Consider the following 15,093-nt stretch of genomic DNA (forward strand, 5'->3'; position numbering starts at 1 on the left):
TTTTTAACAACTACTGAACAATCCTGGCAATGGAAAATTTTTAGATATTGAAAATGATTGTTCTTCTGGACTAATAGTAAGCTGCTACAATAGCACTTTTAACTCTTTTTATATTTGGGGAATGGAGGTAGGGGAGAAAAACCCCAACAAAACTTGTCTAACAGTCAAGCTGTTGTTACATGCTGTGCTGATATTTTATATGGAACAATTGTCTTGAGCTGTCGATCTTTATTCCTCTAACTCCTTGGGATTTTAAAATCTTAAAATTAATGGGTTTTCTTATGTTCTCAGTAGAATTAAATTTGAGGTGTAGTTTCACTGGATCTTGGTGTCTGCTTCTGGATTTGAATCCCACCTTGTTTGCCAGTTTTATAACAGATGCAATTTTGCCCTCAACAAGACAGATTTAGTATTTGGATCCAGATATGACTATGTGGTTTCTTCATATTGTGTTTGTTTTGTAAACTAATCCCATCACTTAATCCCATCAGTCTCTCTTTCTCTCTTGTTTATTCTCATCTGTTTATTCATTTCATCATGCTTACAGAAACTTCATAATGTCAGAGGTGGAGTTCTTGAATTGCCATGCTTAGCCCTCAGCTGGTGCAGGCAACCACATCCTGTCCCTTCTGTAACATCTGTACAATCCATCTTTGGAGTAGTGGTGTTGGTTATCTCTACTAATGTAAGACTATTGGAGAAATTGACAGCTCTGATGGTGAAAAACTCTGTTCTGGTTTTCTTCTTGCTTGCATTTATGTGCCCATTTATTGTTGTGTTAGCATTGCTCTGTGGCTTTCTTCCTTTGTAGCCTTCTTTGACTGCCTTAGAGAGAGCAACCACATCCCCTCTTGACCTTTGTTTTGTTAGTTAAACAAACCAACCCCTTTTACTCTTCTCTTACAAAGAAAGTTTACTTTTCCCCTGCTCACTGCACTTGCTCCACTCTGAGGTCTGGACTTTGCCAGGTTCAGGTTCTTACCATATATCTGTGGAGAACGTTTCTAATTTTAAGTGTGTGATTTTGGAGGAATTATATTGTATTGTTTCTGTGCTACATAAAAATTTCCAATAATACTGGCTAGTGACGTGGTCTTTCCTTTCATGCATTTTCAGTCGGGAGAAGTCATCAGACATGATATTTTTATAGTAAATACAATTTATGTGTGAAAGGTGTTCTTTAGTTTCTAGGCTTTCAGTGAAAACTTGGATTTTAGAAGTGTTATCTCCTGTGCGTTTTTTGCTGAAGACTCATTATGAGACTCTTTTAGCATATTTTCTTTGATTCTTAAAATTTCTTTTTAAGAATTGCTTATTTGTAGAACTAGGCAACCACTGAAATTCTGCATATATTTGTATTCATTTAGGGTAAAAACCCTTGGGTATTGAGTAGTACTTGAAACTGTTCTGATGGAAGTTTTCTCCTGGATTAAAAAAAAACTCCAAGCGCAGCAATCCACACAGAGTATCTGTCTGTAGCATTTTCCTTACTGACTATATTTCTGTATTGGCAATGTACTATATTTTTAATTTTAAAAAAGTAATTTAGGTCAGAATGAGACTGTGGCAGCTGTGGCAAAGGAAGTCATTCACTCTCAGTTCTGTTTAACCTCAGTTTTTCAAAGAACATGCTGTTAGGGAAAATTTGAAAAGGTAATTTCACTGGCTGATGAAAACTTTGAGCACAAAAAGCCTTGTAACATTTCTTTTCCTTGTCTTAGAGTCTGTATGTATTCATAAGCAGTGGTGCTTTATGTATTGCCATATGTTGCCACGTTGGTGTGGCATAAGAAATAATATTACTAAGAAACATTACTAAGGAAATCATAAGGATCGGTTGATTTGTATGCATTTTATATACAATTATCAAAACCTATAAGGACCTAGTGGTTTGTATATATTTTATATGTAATTCTCAAAAATGTAGGCTTAAAGTAAGTAAATCATGATTTCAGCATTTCAGTAGATAAGAGAAATGCTTGTGTAAGGACTCTTTACTGTCAACAGCCTGTCAACACAAATGCCTGTCGGCAACAGGTAACCGCATAGCAAATTCCTTTAATGTCTTCAGAAAAATCATGCCAATTTCACAATATACTAGGGGATTATAGTGTGTGATGTTTGATGGTTTGGAACTGCAGTTTTTGAGTTTCTTTTAGCAGTGTGGACTTGCTTATGTTTGGGATCTTTATAATTAGTGAAATCCAATTGAACTAATTGCTTTTTCTGTTGTTGAATATCAAATGTGCTGTTTTACAGGAAAGATGTGAGCTAATTCAGTGGTCGCAAAACTTTGTTTTTTTCCCTAAGAGGAGTAATTAGAATTTCTGGTAGTAGTTTGACCAGAGAGAGTTATGTATTGAAGAGATATTGTCAAATTTATTTTGAAATAGCTACTGCTTCTATGATGTACTTAGATTTTGTATTTGTCAATATGTTTGCTTCTTTATTTTTGAATCTGTAAGTTACTCCTTTTAGTTTCACTAGTCTCTTTATGAAAATGCCTTCTTCTGCAATACTGGGAAGTGAATGTAACAGCTAATTACTTAAACTGGTTATGCATTAAGTGTGATTACACTTCAGCATGAACAGTTAGAAGTTTTGTTACCAGTTTTTCAGTCAGTGTTGAATAACTTGAAGGACTTTTTTTTGTTGTCTTATCTTGCATCTTTTTTTTGATGAAGAGGTTGCTTCTGAGACCAGAAGGAAGCTTGCCCTTTAATTTGCTAATGCCACTTGTTACTTAGAATCTGCACTGTTCTACCCACTCTTGAAAAAATTTACTTAGTATGCAGCTAAAGGTAGTACGGTCTCTTTCATTTATGTTCATGAATGTAAAAATTTTAAAAAGTAAACTGAGAGATTTTATTTGGTTTTGTTCTTTTTGTTTTGTGTTTAGTGCTTGGGAGATGGGAAGTAATGATAGCTGGCACCTGAACTGAAATATCTGTGTAGGCACTACTCTCCCAGAACTTCAGGATGAATGGGGATATGCCTCATGTTCCCATCACTACTCTTGCAGGGATTGCTAGTCTTACGGACCGTAAGTACTCTTCTTTTTCTCATCTTTACTATGTTTTTTTCTACCTCTTTGGTAAATATCTGCATTTTCAAAATTCTAAAATAGTTTTATTTTTAAAGTTCTTACAGTTAAATCTGTTTAAAATCAGACTTATCATTAAATATGTTAGCCTTGTTATTGCTTTAATTGTAAAAGTCTATCCAACAAAACCATAGAATAGAATAAAAATAGAATAAAAATAAGAAGCTGAACTTGAGTCTTTTTTTTTTTTCTGTTCAGCCAGCAAAGGGAGTATGTGAAGTGTGTATGCTGACTTTAAGTACGTCAGGAAGAAAATATGCAAGGAAAGAAAAATAACTATTTACCTTACAAACTGATATTGGCACAGAGCCAAATCATTGTAATGTGACCAAAAAATAATTTCTAGTGAAAATTAAGAGGAGATTTATTATTCTATAGTGAGGACCTGGAACAACCGTTGCGGTAAGAGCAGCTGGGACAGAGAGGCATCTTATTTATGTAGTGTAAGAAATATTTTGTAGCTCAGTTGTCTGTTTGGGGATAAGTGGACTCAGTGACCTTAGGTGCTTCTTCTAAGCACTTCTGTTGTTACACTGTTGAAAATTGGAGGCTTTCCAAGAAACACTAGAAGTATATATCCAGCAATTGAATTTAATTGCTCACAGTAAAAAAGAAAGATGTTTTGGAGGAAAAACCCACTTCATGTACTTCTGGTATATTCTGGAATATTGAAGTGAAAAATGCAGGTTATGTATTTAAGTGTGTATCTGTGTATGACCATGTTCATCTAATATCAGACCTTCAGGATGCAAATAGTAGGTTTCTGGCTATGGAGAGTTTTCCAGAATTAAGTGTTTGCAGGTAAGGTTGCTTAACTGGTGGAAATCACTGATCAAATTCTGGTGCAAGAGTTCCTTTAATTACGGAACTGTAATGGACAAGGCCAGTTGCCCTGAAAACATGGATGATATGATCATCCTGAAGGCAGTAGAGTAGGCTAGCTAAATTGATGCTAAAGCATAATCAATATGTTTTGCTGATTTTGCTAATTTTTCGAAGTTTCAGGCACATTCAAGGTAATCTGCTGCAAGTAATGAAAGCTATTGATATTAATATATTACAAACTTTTATTTGAATTGTAATTTATTCCTAAGTACAGCAATTATATACATTACAAGGGGTAAAAATGCTGGAATCACCCCACTTTTTCAATTTCAAAATACAAAATAATCAAAAAATATGTTTCACTTTGATTGGGGGTTTTTTCTGAAATTGTTTGTAATGGTTCTGTTAAAACCTTGATCTCAGGGATGTGATCAGCATGGTAACTTGCAATTACCAGCTGAGAGTAAGCTCAGAGTCAGCCAAGCTGACTCTTACCAAGCCAAGAGTCAACTTGTTTTCCTGAACCAGCTGAGGTGGCCTTACTCTTTATCTAGCCTTTTGGCCGCTCCTGGCTTAACCTCCTCTGGTCTGTGTAACTCTGCAGTCATCTGGGTCAAACCTTCTTATATGTGCACTTCCTTGTTATGTCTTAAGACCTAAAAATGCTCTAAGAAATTGAAATTTCTGATTGAAATAGTGTTTTCACTAAATCTTTTCATGAGATTTCTGAGTAAGTTTTTCTGATTGAATTGACATTGCAATGAGCACACCAAGCAACTGGGTTGTCTTGAGAAGATGGTTTACATAAGAATAAATACAAGAAGATAAGAGTAAACTGTGAATTTAATTAGTGTGTTTCATTGATTGTTGGGTTGTTTGGTTTTTCTGATTAGTTGGAGTTTTTTTGGTTTTTCTTTAAAGACTTTATGATAAAGTGGTAACACTAATTAAATATTGAGATCAGAGTAGAAAACTGAAATCGTCAATGCCCTTACAGTGCTTCATGTAACTACAAAAATTTTGCATTTCCTTTTTTTTATCAATGCTTTTGGCTCCAGGAGAAGGGTGCCATAATGTAATAAAGAGCTTAATATTCTGGAGTGTTTAGATAGTCCAGTTATGGGTATGTGAGTGGGAATGTGTGCTTCTTTGTGTGAATTTAAGAATTAAAAAATTCAGAAGTGTTCCCTGTGTTTTAAATCTAGTTGTTGGGTTTTCTTTCTTAATCTCGTAAGAGAGTAAGGGGGTGTCCACATTTGTGTGTTTGTGCCTCATGAAATGATTATAAAGTATTTCCTCTTTTCTAAAAACAGTTTTGAACCAGCTGCCTCTTCCATCACCTTTACCTGCTACCACAACAAAAAGCCTGCTTTTCAATGGACGGATAGCTGAAGAGGTGAACTGCCTTCTGGCTTGCAGGGATGAAAATCTGGTTTCACAGCTCGTCCACAGTCTCAATCAGGTGTCAACAGATCACATGTATGTATTTTGAACTTCTACATCAGATCGCCATCCTTACTCCTTGAAATGAAAATTTACTGGATTGAGAAAGATGTTTGTGAGAATATGAAAATTAGAATGTGCAGGTTTTTCCTTAGGTTTGCTTAGTAAGTGATCGCAATATAAGAGTCAGATGTTTCATTCAGACAATGTTAATAATTGTCCATCAGCCCTTACACCTAACTGTGGAGTTATTTTACAGATCTAACGCTTATTCCCTTCTTGGTAGGTTAGAGTGCAGACTTTATGGTGTTGATCGGGCAATACTAATTTGCATTCAGTATCAGTCACTAATGCACACAGACAAATTGCATACCCAAGAAAAATTTTGACACCTGATTAGGTGTCAGTTCTGATTAGGTATTGAACTTAAGTGGTTTAGCAACTGAGCCATTAAGTATGCTAATGTGTTCTCTTTTTGTTATTTTTTTTATTTCTCCCTGGTGTCCCTTGAATTGTTTTATGTTGACAATACTGTTGTTTCCTTAACTGTTTTGTTCAAATGGAAGTAGCTTTTAAAAGTCCTCAAAGCATACAAGAAGTGAGTGCACAGATGCATTTGTAGAAAATCCATTACATTTCTTTATGGTTCACAGGGAATCCTGTGATCTCAAATATATGCCAATTTCCCCTTTTCAAAGTAAAAAGATTTTCAGAGCATTGGGTTGAAACCTGAATGTTACAGTTAGCTGAATGTTATACACTGATACATATGTTATTTTCACTCCTACAGCAATATGTTCTTGGTGTTATGCCAAAGTGCTCTTTTGTAGAGATGACCACAATATAAAAATGTGCCTAAGATACTTCGTATGAGAATCTTAAACTGACAGCCACATATATGTAAGAGCTTAGTAACAGAAAATAATTGGGAGGACTTGCAGGAATATTTCTTCTGCCATTCCTTAAGGAAGAGGGTGAAAAAAACTAGAGGCAGGAAGCAGTGCTTTGCAGACTTGATTTTTCATATATTTTAACGGTAAATTGTCTTCTTTCATTTTGGTTTTGGTTTTTTTTTGGTTTTTTTGGTTTTTGTTTCTTTTTACTTGACTCATAGTTTCTTATAATTTGAAAATGCATTTGCCTCTTTATTTGCTTACTTCCACAATTCCAGAGAGTTGAAAGATAACCTTGGCAGTGATGATCCAGAAGGAGATATACCAGTCTTGCTGCAGGCTATTCTGGCAAGGAATCCTAATGTTTTCAGGGAGAAAAGCATGCAAAACAGATACGGGGTACAAAGCGGTAAGGATTTTTGATTATCTATTGATTAATTTTATGTTGTTCTGTAAATCTAGGGGACTGATACTAACCACAAATATATATGGAGCACAGTGGTCGTATTTATGCCTTGCCTTGTGTTTGATAGTGATTTAAAGCTATGTACCTTAACATCTTTTAAGAGCAATTGTATAGTAAAAAGATGGAAAATAAAAGCTACCAGGTATTATTCTAAAAACTGTTTCATTTCACCTCAAAGTGTAATCTCTAGAATAAGTAATTGGATTTTATTTTGAAACAATGTTATTTTGAATTTTTTATGCTTTCATATGTTCATATGTTTGTCTTGGTAAATAATTGAAGTTGAAAACATATGTATTGATCTTACTGAAAATCTATATGATTCTAGTGTATCACTGCAGTGAGAGTTCTTAACCATTCTGGAGTAAGGAATAAGGTTGACTGAGGCATCCTTAATAGTTCCTCCGTGCCATTCCTCATCTTAGTAACTTGTGCTGCCCTACAGCTCTAACCTATTTATGCTTTTTGGGAGACTAAAATCTTATGCATCTTTCCATAAATGTCAGTTACTTCAATAATGTTTTTACATTTATGCAAGAACTCAAGTGCTCTTCTGCGTGTAAAAGGAAAAAATTTAACACATGCACTTTTTAATAAGAATATGTATGTCACTGAAAAATCACCTGTTGTTGAGCCATCCTAGTTAAAGCATGTATACTGCTGTAGTACAGTTTAGTTGTACAAGATTTTTTTATGTAACTTGTAACTTGAGTTATGTTTTTATGAAGAGCATTCTTTTCCATTTGGTAGGAATGCTAAAATGGATTTATGCATATCACTTTTTTAGAAGAAGAAAAATTGTTGTAAGACTGGGAGTAATATGTAGGGAATCTCATTCTAGTAATGTTTCTGCAAGGATGGTGTTTTCTGTGCTATGTAGTAATATGACAACAATGTAAAAAGTAAAACATACTGTAGTGCTAAATGGCCACAGACTAATTTCAAATCCATTACAGACCCAGTGTTTGGGGCTTGTTTTTACTCTTTTTCATTATATCATTATCACCTATATAGGTACCTGTCTGGAAACTTTGGAAAACCTGTTTTTTTGTTGTTGGGGAGCGTTTAGTTTAGTTTTGGGGGTTTTTTTCTTTCTTTTTTTTCTGTTAAATTACCTGGACTGGGCCTTCCATGTCTTGCCCCTGCCGTCTAAAAGAGAGATAGAGAAGTGAGAGCTTTCCGTCATAGATTTAAGTTAATTAGGGGATTTTTTTGAATTGCATTAGAAAATTAATTATGTTTTCTGTCATTCATTTAACCCAGAAACTACCACATTTGTGATTAAAAGCATGTTTTAAATTAGGGAGGAGAAAACAAATAGATATATTTTTTTAAGTCCTTAAAAAGAGCACTCTGTACTTTAACCACAAAATTGAAACTTTGTCTGTATAGTTGTCTTGGTTTAGGGCAAACTGGGGAGAAAACCTCTAAGGGGTTCCTTTAGAAAGCAGATTTAAGCAGCCCCTCTTCTAACTGGTTTGGGAAAAGATTTCTTTGCAGAAGAGTGGAAAAAACCTGTTTATTTAACAGGCAAAGTATTCACTAACATAAAGAATGAACAACATTAAACAATAAAATTTCTTGCTGCTTTGAAGAAGTGACAAACCCAGAAAGTTCCCTTAGTGGACTGTAGCTTGGCTTGCTTTGTTTTCTATTAGTCTGTCCGGCAGTGGATCCAGTGTCTTAGGCCCCGGTAGGTTTTGTGGGTTTTTTGGGTTTTTAGTCTAGAGTAGGTTTGAACAGATCTAAGAAAAAGAAAAACATAGTCTAGGGAACTTTTATGCCTTAGCTAGATAAAAACTGACTGAAAGCAAAGGAGAGCTCTGTCCTGCTATCTGTTTGTGTTGCAGATAGCATAGTCTAGGAGAGAGGGATGCAGGGGAGCAAGTGCAGTTTCTGATAACAAACTGTGCTTCTTTTCTCTCCTCTTTTGCTCTCAGAATCAGTCTTAAAGGTGCAAAACTTATTTCTGGGCTAAGCACATGAATGGGGATACAAGCACCATAAAGTCACCATAGGACATTCTATTCCTTATCTCTATAGTGTTAGCTTAGTACTAAAACTAGCATATATTCTAACTTTATAATCACATACATTATACAATACATATATACATATAGTATGTAGCTATATCTAGACAATGGCAGTAATATTTAGTAAACAGTGATATTTGCATATGGTTCTTACTTAATAATCAGATCTCCCTGAGGTACACATTGTGTTGTTTCATCTTTCTGAGTTATCTACTATGTGTAACTTGGTTTTTGAGCAAAGATAACTCTATGACTGCATTTGTTTGTACTTGAGGCAGAACTGATCTTTATTGTCTTTTCTAACAAACCTCTGACGTGCATCACTGGGACTTTGTTTCTGTCTACTATATGCAGTGGCTCAGATTGGGCAGGGCCTGCTTGGTTGGTGGAACTTGAGGTATTAACTAATTAGGTGGCCTTTGCTAGATGTTGCTTTTAATTTTTGGAAGATCTTGTACTCAGTGTTTTTGAGGTGGTTTTTGACAGTCTATTGTACACTTTTATTTTGCTTGTAGCTGGTGCGTGGTAGGGGATATGATATACTCACTTAATGCCATGTTTTTTAGTCTAGGTGTTGATAAGGCTGTTTTTGAAAGGAGTCCTGTTGTCTGATTTAATTTTTTTAGGGGTACTATGCCTTTAAAGGATTTGTTTCTTAAGGCTTAGAATGGTGTTACAGGCTGTAGCATGGGACACAGGGTAGGTGTCCAGCCATCCTGTGGTGGCTTTTATTATTGTGATCACATAGTGCTTACCTTGGCGTGTCTGGGGCAGTGTGATGTAGTTAATTTGCCAGGCCTACCTGTGCTTCTATTTGGACTACTGCCTGCCATATTATAGGAGTTTTAGCTGCTTGGTTTGTTTGATCACAGTGCACGTCTTATAGTCATGAATAACTTGAGAAATACTGTTTATGGTTAAATTTACTCCTTGGTCTTGTGCCTACTTATAAGAGGCACCTTTACCTTGATGACTTGAGGCATCATTAGCCTCGTTAGCTAGGAACAGCTCTCTCTTGTGTTGTGAATTTAAGTCTGTTTTTGACACTTTCATTTTTGCAGCCTGATTTACCTGTTGATTGTTTTGGTGCTCCTCATTAGCTTTACTCTTGGGGATATGGGCATTTACATGGCAGACTTTTATAGGTAGTTTCTCTATTTTGGTAGTAATGTCTTTTTACTCTTTAGCAGCCTAAATTGGTTTTCTTTTACGCTGTTAATTGGCTTTTTTTTCTAACTATCCCCACTGAGTATTGGCTACTTCTATGAATTAAGTGTAGAGGTAGAGCTTTGGCTATTTCTCCCTTTTAGCAGTGTCTAGGGCTAGTTGAATGGCTTTGAGTTTAATGAGTTGGCTTGATCTACCTTTTCCTTTAGTAGATTTTGTGATTTGTTGTGTTGGGTTCTATACAGCTGCTTTTTAATTTCATTTTATCCTTACAATGCAACAGGAACTATTAGTAAAAACAGCATAATGTGTTTCTGCTGCCGGCAGTTGGTTGTATGGTGGAGCTTCTTTAGCCTGTGTCATTTCTTGTTTCTCTTCATTAGTGAGACTAAAGTTTCCACTTTTAGGCCAATTTGTAATGATCTCAAAAATCCCAGGGTGATTTAGGTTTCTAATATTGGTGTGCTGTATGATTAGAGCACTATACTTGTTCTCTGTGGCTTTGGTGGCATGGTAGATAGAGGTAACTTCTGTTTTGAACATCTACCTTAGCACTGGTAGTCAGGGCCCCAGGAGTTGTGTTTTAGTGCCGACTACTTTTGAGGCGGTTTGGACTCGGCCGTAGGCCGCTATAAGTTTTTGCTTTGATGGAGTGTAGTTGGCTTTAGACCCTCTGTGGCTTCAACTTTAAAATCTTAGTTGTTGACTTTCAGTCTTACTAGGCACTTTCTGCTAAAGGCTCTAGGGCAGACCATGGCTTCCAGCTGTAGAGTAGAGCACATTCTTTATATCTGGTCTTGTCTTGACTGGGGTAAGGGCTATTGCATGAGTGATTTTCTGCTTGATCTGGGTGAAGGCTTGTTGTTGTTTAGGGCTCCCCTGGAAAGCCCTAAGTTCTTCTTGTGGGTGACCAGGTAGAGAGGGCTTACAATCTAGTTGTGTTTAGGAATATGCCTTCTCTAAAAACTTAGGGCACTTAAGAAAGCTTGTATTTCTTTTGTGTTGGTGAAGACATTGCTGTGATCTTGTTGATGATATCAGTGGGAATTTGACACAATCTATCTTGCTACTTTACTCTCAGGAACTGGATCTTTTGAGCAGATCCCTTAACTTTGCTTTTTTTGACAGTGAAACTGGCTTTTAGAAGAATTTGAATGATTTTTTTCTCCTTTTTCAAACATTTCTGCTGCTGTGCTCTCCTACACAGTGATGTCATCAACGTATTGCAGATGTTCTGGAGCTTTACCCTTTTCTAATGTAGCTTTGATCAGTCCACGGCAGATGGTAGGACTGTGCTTTCACCCCAGGGGCAGTCAGTTCTAGGTGTACTGCATTCCCTTTTATGTAAGATAAACCGAGGCCTGCATTCTGTTGTTAAAGGAATAGAGAAAATAGTGGCATACCATTTCACAGCCTTGGACTCCAGCTGGTACTGGAGCTCTAATGTGTCTGGCATATAGTACTCAATAGTGGAGTCACTTAGTTTAAGGCATGATAGTTCATAGTCAGTCTCCATTCTCCTTCAGGTTGGCATATAGGTTAAATGAGCTGTTGAAAGGTGAGTGGGTTTTTGCTGATCACTCTTCAGCTCTTTAGCTTACAGATTATGTTATGGATGGGAATCACATAGTTGTTTTGTACTGCCAGCAGTGCACTGTCAAAGCGGCAATTGGTACTCATTGCTCTTCTCCCTTCAGAAGTCTTATTGCAGCTGGGTTTTCTGATAGTCCAGGCAAGGTGTTCAGTTGTTTGACGCTCTCTGTTTTAACAGCTGCTATCTTAAACACCCACCTGAGTCCCTTTGGGATTTTTAAATACTCACTTTGGAGGAAATCTTTGTGTAAAATGCATGGGGCTTTTGGGCTAGTCAGAGTAGCATGTTTCTTACATTCATTTCCAGTCAGGCTTATATTAGCTTCTACTAAAGTCAAGTCTTGTGACGACCCTGTCACACCAGCAATAGAAATAGATTTTGCTCCCCCATGTGTCAATGGGATTAATGTGCACTGTTGTCGACTAAGGCTTCATATTTTTGTGGTTTTCATGTGCTAGGCCAATGAATTCACACAGTCTTAAAAATATTATTTTCTCTACTCTCTACCTGGTTAAAGGCAGAGCCCCTCTAATCTTGGTTCTCCTTTTTTCCTCGAGTGTATGTCTTGGAGGTTAAGGGGATTAGACATGTCATTATCATCATACCTGGTAGTTTGGCTACAGGCTACTGGAGCTGCTTCTTTTTTTGGTGGAACTTCTTCTCTGAGTCTTGCTGTCTTTTCATTTAAGCACCAGTCGTGCCAGAGCAGTAGATTTTCCATCCTATCTCCTCATGTTTTCTCCACAATCACATGGGAAAAACCACAGCTCAGTTCATGGGGTGTAGCTTCTCTCCCTATCTGAGGGACATCTGCGTTTGATACTAGAGCTTCTGATCTGTACTGCTGAGATTTGCAGAAAGCCCTCTTTCTTTTCTTCTCTAATCTCATCTCTGGGTTTCTCGTGATTCTCCTCTATCTTATCTTCTAAGTTCTGCAGACATGTTTTCACAGCTGCGATTCTGGCATGTGTTGGGCCATGTACAGCATCTGCATGTGCTTGGAGCTTCTTTGCCATATCAAGCACAGTCTCCTCCCTGTTTCCCCACTTCATTATTGCTGAAGCAGGAGCGTATTTTTGTAGCCTAAGTCATGTAAGTTTTTGGCACGTCACAGATGTACATGGTACCAAGTCTGGATTTAAAGTGTTTAGGTCATCTGAGAAGACCGTTTTTGTCACTGCCATTTCTCTCAAGCATTGAATCCCTTCTTCTGTGGTCTTCCACGGGGTTTGCTGCATATAGAGATTGTCCTTATGCAGGTATCTTTGTGCCCAGAGGCTGTGAGGGTTAGCCCCCCTCATCATTCCTTGGTCAATGACAGGATCAAGTGACGGGGATCCCAAATGCCTCACTTCAGTACTATCCAGAATTGCAGCCTTGCCTGCCGCATCACAAAGATAGACTAACCAACTAATTACAGATTCATCAGGTCATTAAGTGTAATATTTTCTTAGGCTATGAAGGTTCTTCAGGGAAAAGGACTCAAAAGTGACTTTTGATCTTGAGTCAGTTGCTTTGACTTTTGATTTTGTGTCAGTAGCTTTGACTCTGACTTGTGTCAGGAATTGGCACTGAGGGTCCTTCTCCCAGATCATCATCATCAATCACTGCCCAATCAGTTTTGCTTGCGTGCTTCTTTCCTGCGGCGACTGCCAGTGGCTTAGGCTCACTGTCTGGTTTAGCTACAACCTGGGGTGTTGGCTGTAGCCTGAGTGACTGGGGTAGCTGCTGATTCATCTCCCTGCCCCTCACCGGTATCTGCTGCCCTACAGTATCTAGTGGCATGTGATAAGCATAGGCCAGGGCCCAGCTTATTGCAATGATCTTTTTTTCCTTCAAGTCATTATGGCAGTTCTCTTCCAGATATTTCCCCACATTGTCTGGGTTCTGAATTTGTTAATGTGAAAATTCTTAGTCTGGGGGATCAGAAAATTCCTTCAGGATTGGGCCCATTCTCTCCTATTTTCTACACCAGGATCTGTTTCTGGGTCAGGGGTCTTGTTAACTCCTTTGGACATCTCAGCCTCCATTCTAGAGGAGCTGTAGACCATATAGAGGAAGCTTACTAGAGTAAATATTAGGAAGGTGGTCCCTTTAACATTCAGGGGAAACTGAACATTCTGAAAAAGTGAGTTAAGATATTCAAAGGAGAAGAAGGAAAGGGAATGCTGAAAATCCTCATCCCCTGCTCTTCTTCTAAGAAACTGGGTGCAGTTACCAGTGAGCTCCCAAAACATGCTGCTGGAACTAGAATGCAGGGTAGGACGAAGAAACCATACTTGTCTTAAATAGACTCTAGTATCTTTGTAAACTCCCTATAAATCATTATCAATGAACCCAGTGCAATAACTGTTCTAATCCATGCCCTCTACTGTAAAAACTCTGTGTTAGGGACAATACTGGAGCTATTTCCAGATAAGAGCCTAAGGACTAGAAAGGTATTAAAACTTTAAAAAGCCTGGGGACTAGAAACAAGTAAAGGCTTCCACCCAGAGAGACATCATGAATTCAAGCAACATAGGTACTGATTACTTTATCTCGATACAGTGAAAGTGCAACTAAAATGCAGCCAGGACAGGCTTTTTCCACTTTCTCATGCTTCACTTTGAGTGCCAAAAAAATGTATTTGTCCTGGTTTAGGGCAAATTTCAGAGAAAACCTCTAAAGGGGTTCCTTTAGAAAGCAGATTCAAACAGTGCTCCTGCCCACCTGGTTTGGGAAAGGACTTTGGAGAAAAGTGGAAAAAACCTGTTTATTTAACATGCAAAGCATTCACCAGCACTAAAAATGAACTCACTGCTCTGAAGAGATGACAAACTCAGAGAGTTCCCTTCGTGGGCTGTAGCTCAGCTCACTCAGTCTCTTGTCAGCCCCTGCCGTGCTGGAATGCAGCATCCTAGGCCTGGTCGGCCCCAGATGTGAGCTCCTGGTGCCATTCTGGATGTTCACTCTAGAGTAAGTTTGAACAGTTCCAAGAAAAAGAAAAGGCACAGTCAAGGTACTTCTGTGCATCACCTAGCTACAAACTGACTAAAAGGAAAGGAGAGCTCTGTCTAGCTGTCTGTCTGTGCTGCAGAAAACACAGTCCAGGAGAAGGATGTAGGGGAGCAAGTGCAGTTTCTGATAACAAACTGTGCACTTCTTCTCTCCTCTGAACAAACTGTGCGCTTCTTCTCTCCCCCATTTGCTCTAGGAACAAGTCTTAAGGGTGCAAAACTTATTTCTGGGCTAAACAGATGAATGGGGATACAAGTATCATGAAGTCACTTGAGGACAATAGTTCATGCTGATATGGTTACATTATGTCAGCTTTCTGTACAGGAATGTTACTTGTTTGGCTGAAATGTTGTACCTAGCTGTGTTGAGAGTGGCAGTAAGAGGTGAGGGGGCAGCGGGCATGCTGGGTGCTCCTTCCAGCATAAAAAATCCCTGAGATTTCATGTTCATGTGCCTCTATGTGAGGCAACCAGCATCCATTTAAACAAATTTTGTGGAAGTTGAGGAGTCCCTGTCTGTTACTCCGGACACTGAAATGTACTTATATTGAAGTATCGAAATACCTAACTTTT

General features: G+C 37.9%; 1 protein-coding gene across 7 annotated transcripts in view; it reads left to right on the forward strand.

Moving 5' to 3' along the window:
• NIPBL (NIPBL cohesin loading factor) overlaps positions 1-15,093 on the forward strand; it is a 154,507-nt gene that overhangs the window by 53,125 nt on the left and 86,289 nt on the right. For all 7 annotated transcript variants that reach the window (XM_074533099.1, XM_074533100.1, XM_014268313.3 and 4 more), the window contains 3 exons: positions 2,900-3,043; positions 5,242-5,407; positions 6,543-6,673. In XM_074533099.1, coding sequence (XP_074389200.1) covers positions 2,980-3,043; positions 5,242-5,407; positions 6,543-6,673 — 361 coding nt within the window. In that variant the 5' untranslated portion in view covers positions 2,900-2,979. The remainder of the gene's footprint in view (positions 1-2,899; positions 3,044-5,241; positions 5,408-6,542; positions 6,674-15,093) is intronic.

This window comes from Zonotrichia albicollis, chromosome Z, assembly GCF_047830755.1.
Source record: "Zonotrichia albicollis isolate bZonAlb1 chromosome Z, bZonAlb1.hap1, whole genome shotgun sequence".
In the NCBI taxonomy this organism is placed as follows: Eukaryota; Metazoa; Chordata; class Aves; order Passeriformes; family Passerellidae; genus Zonotrichia; species Zonotrichia albicollis.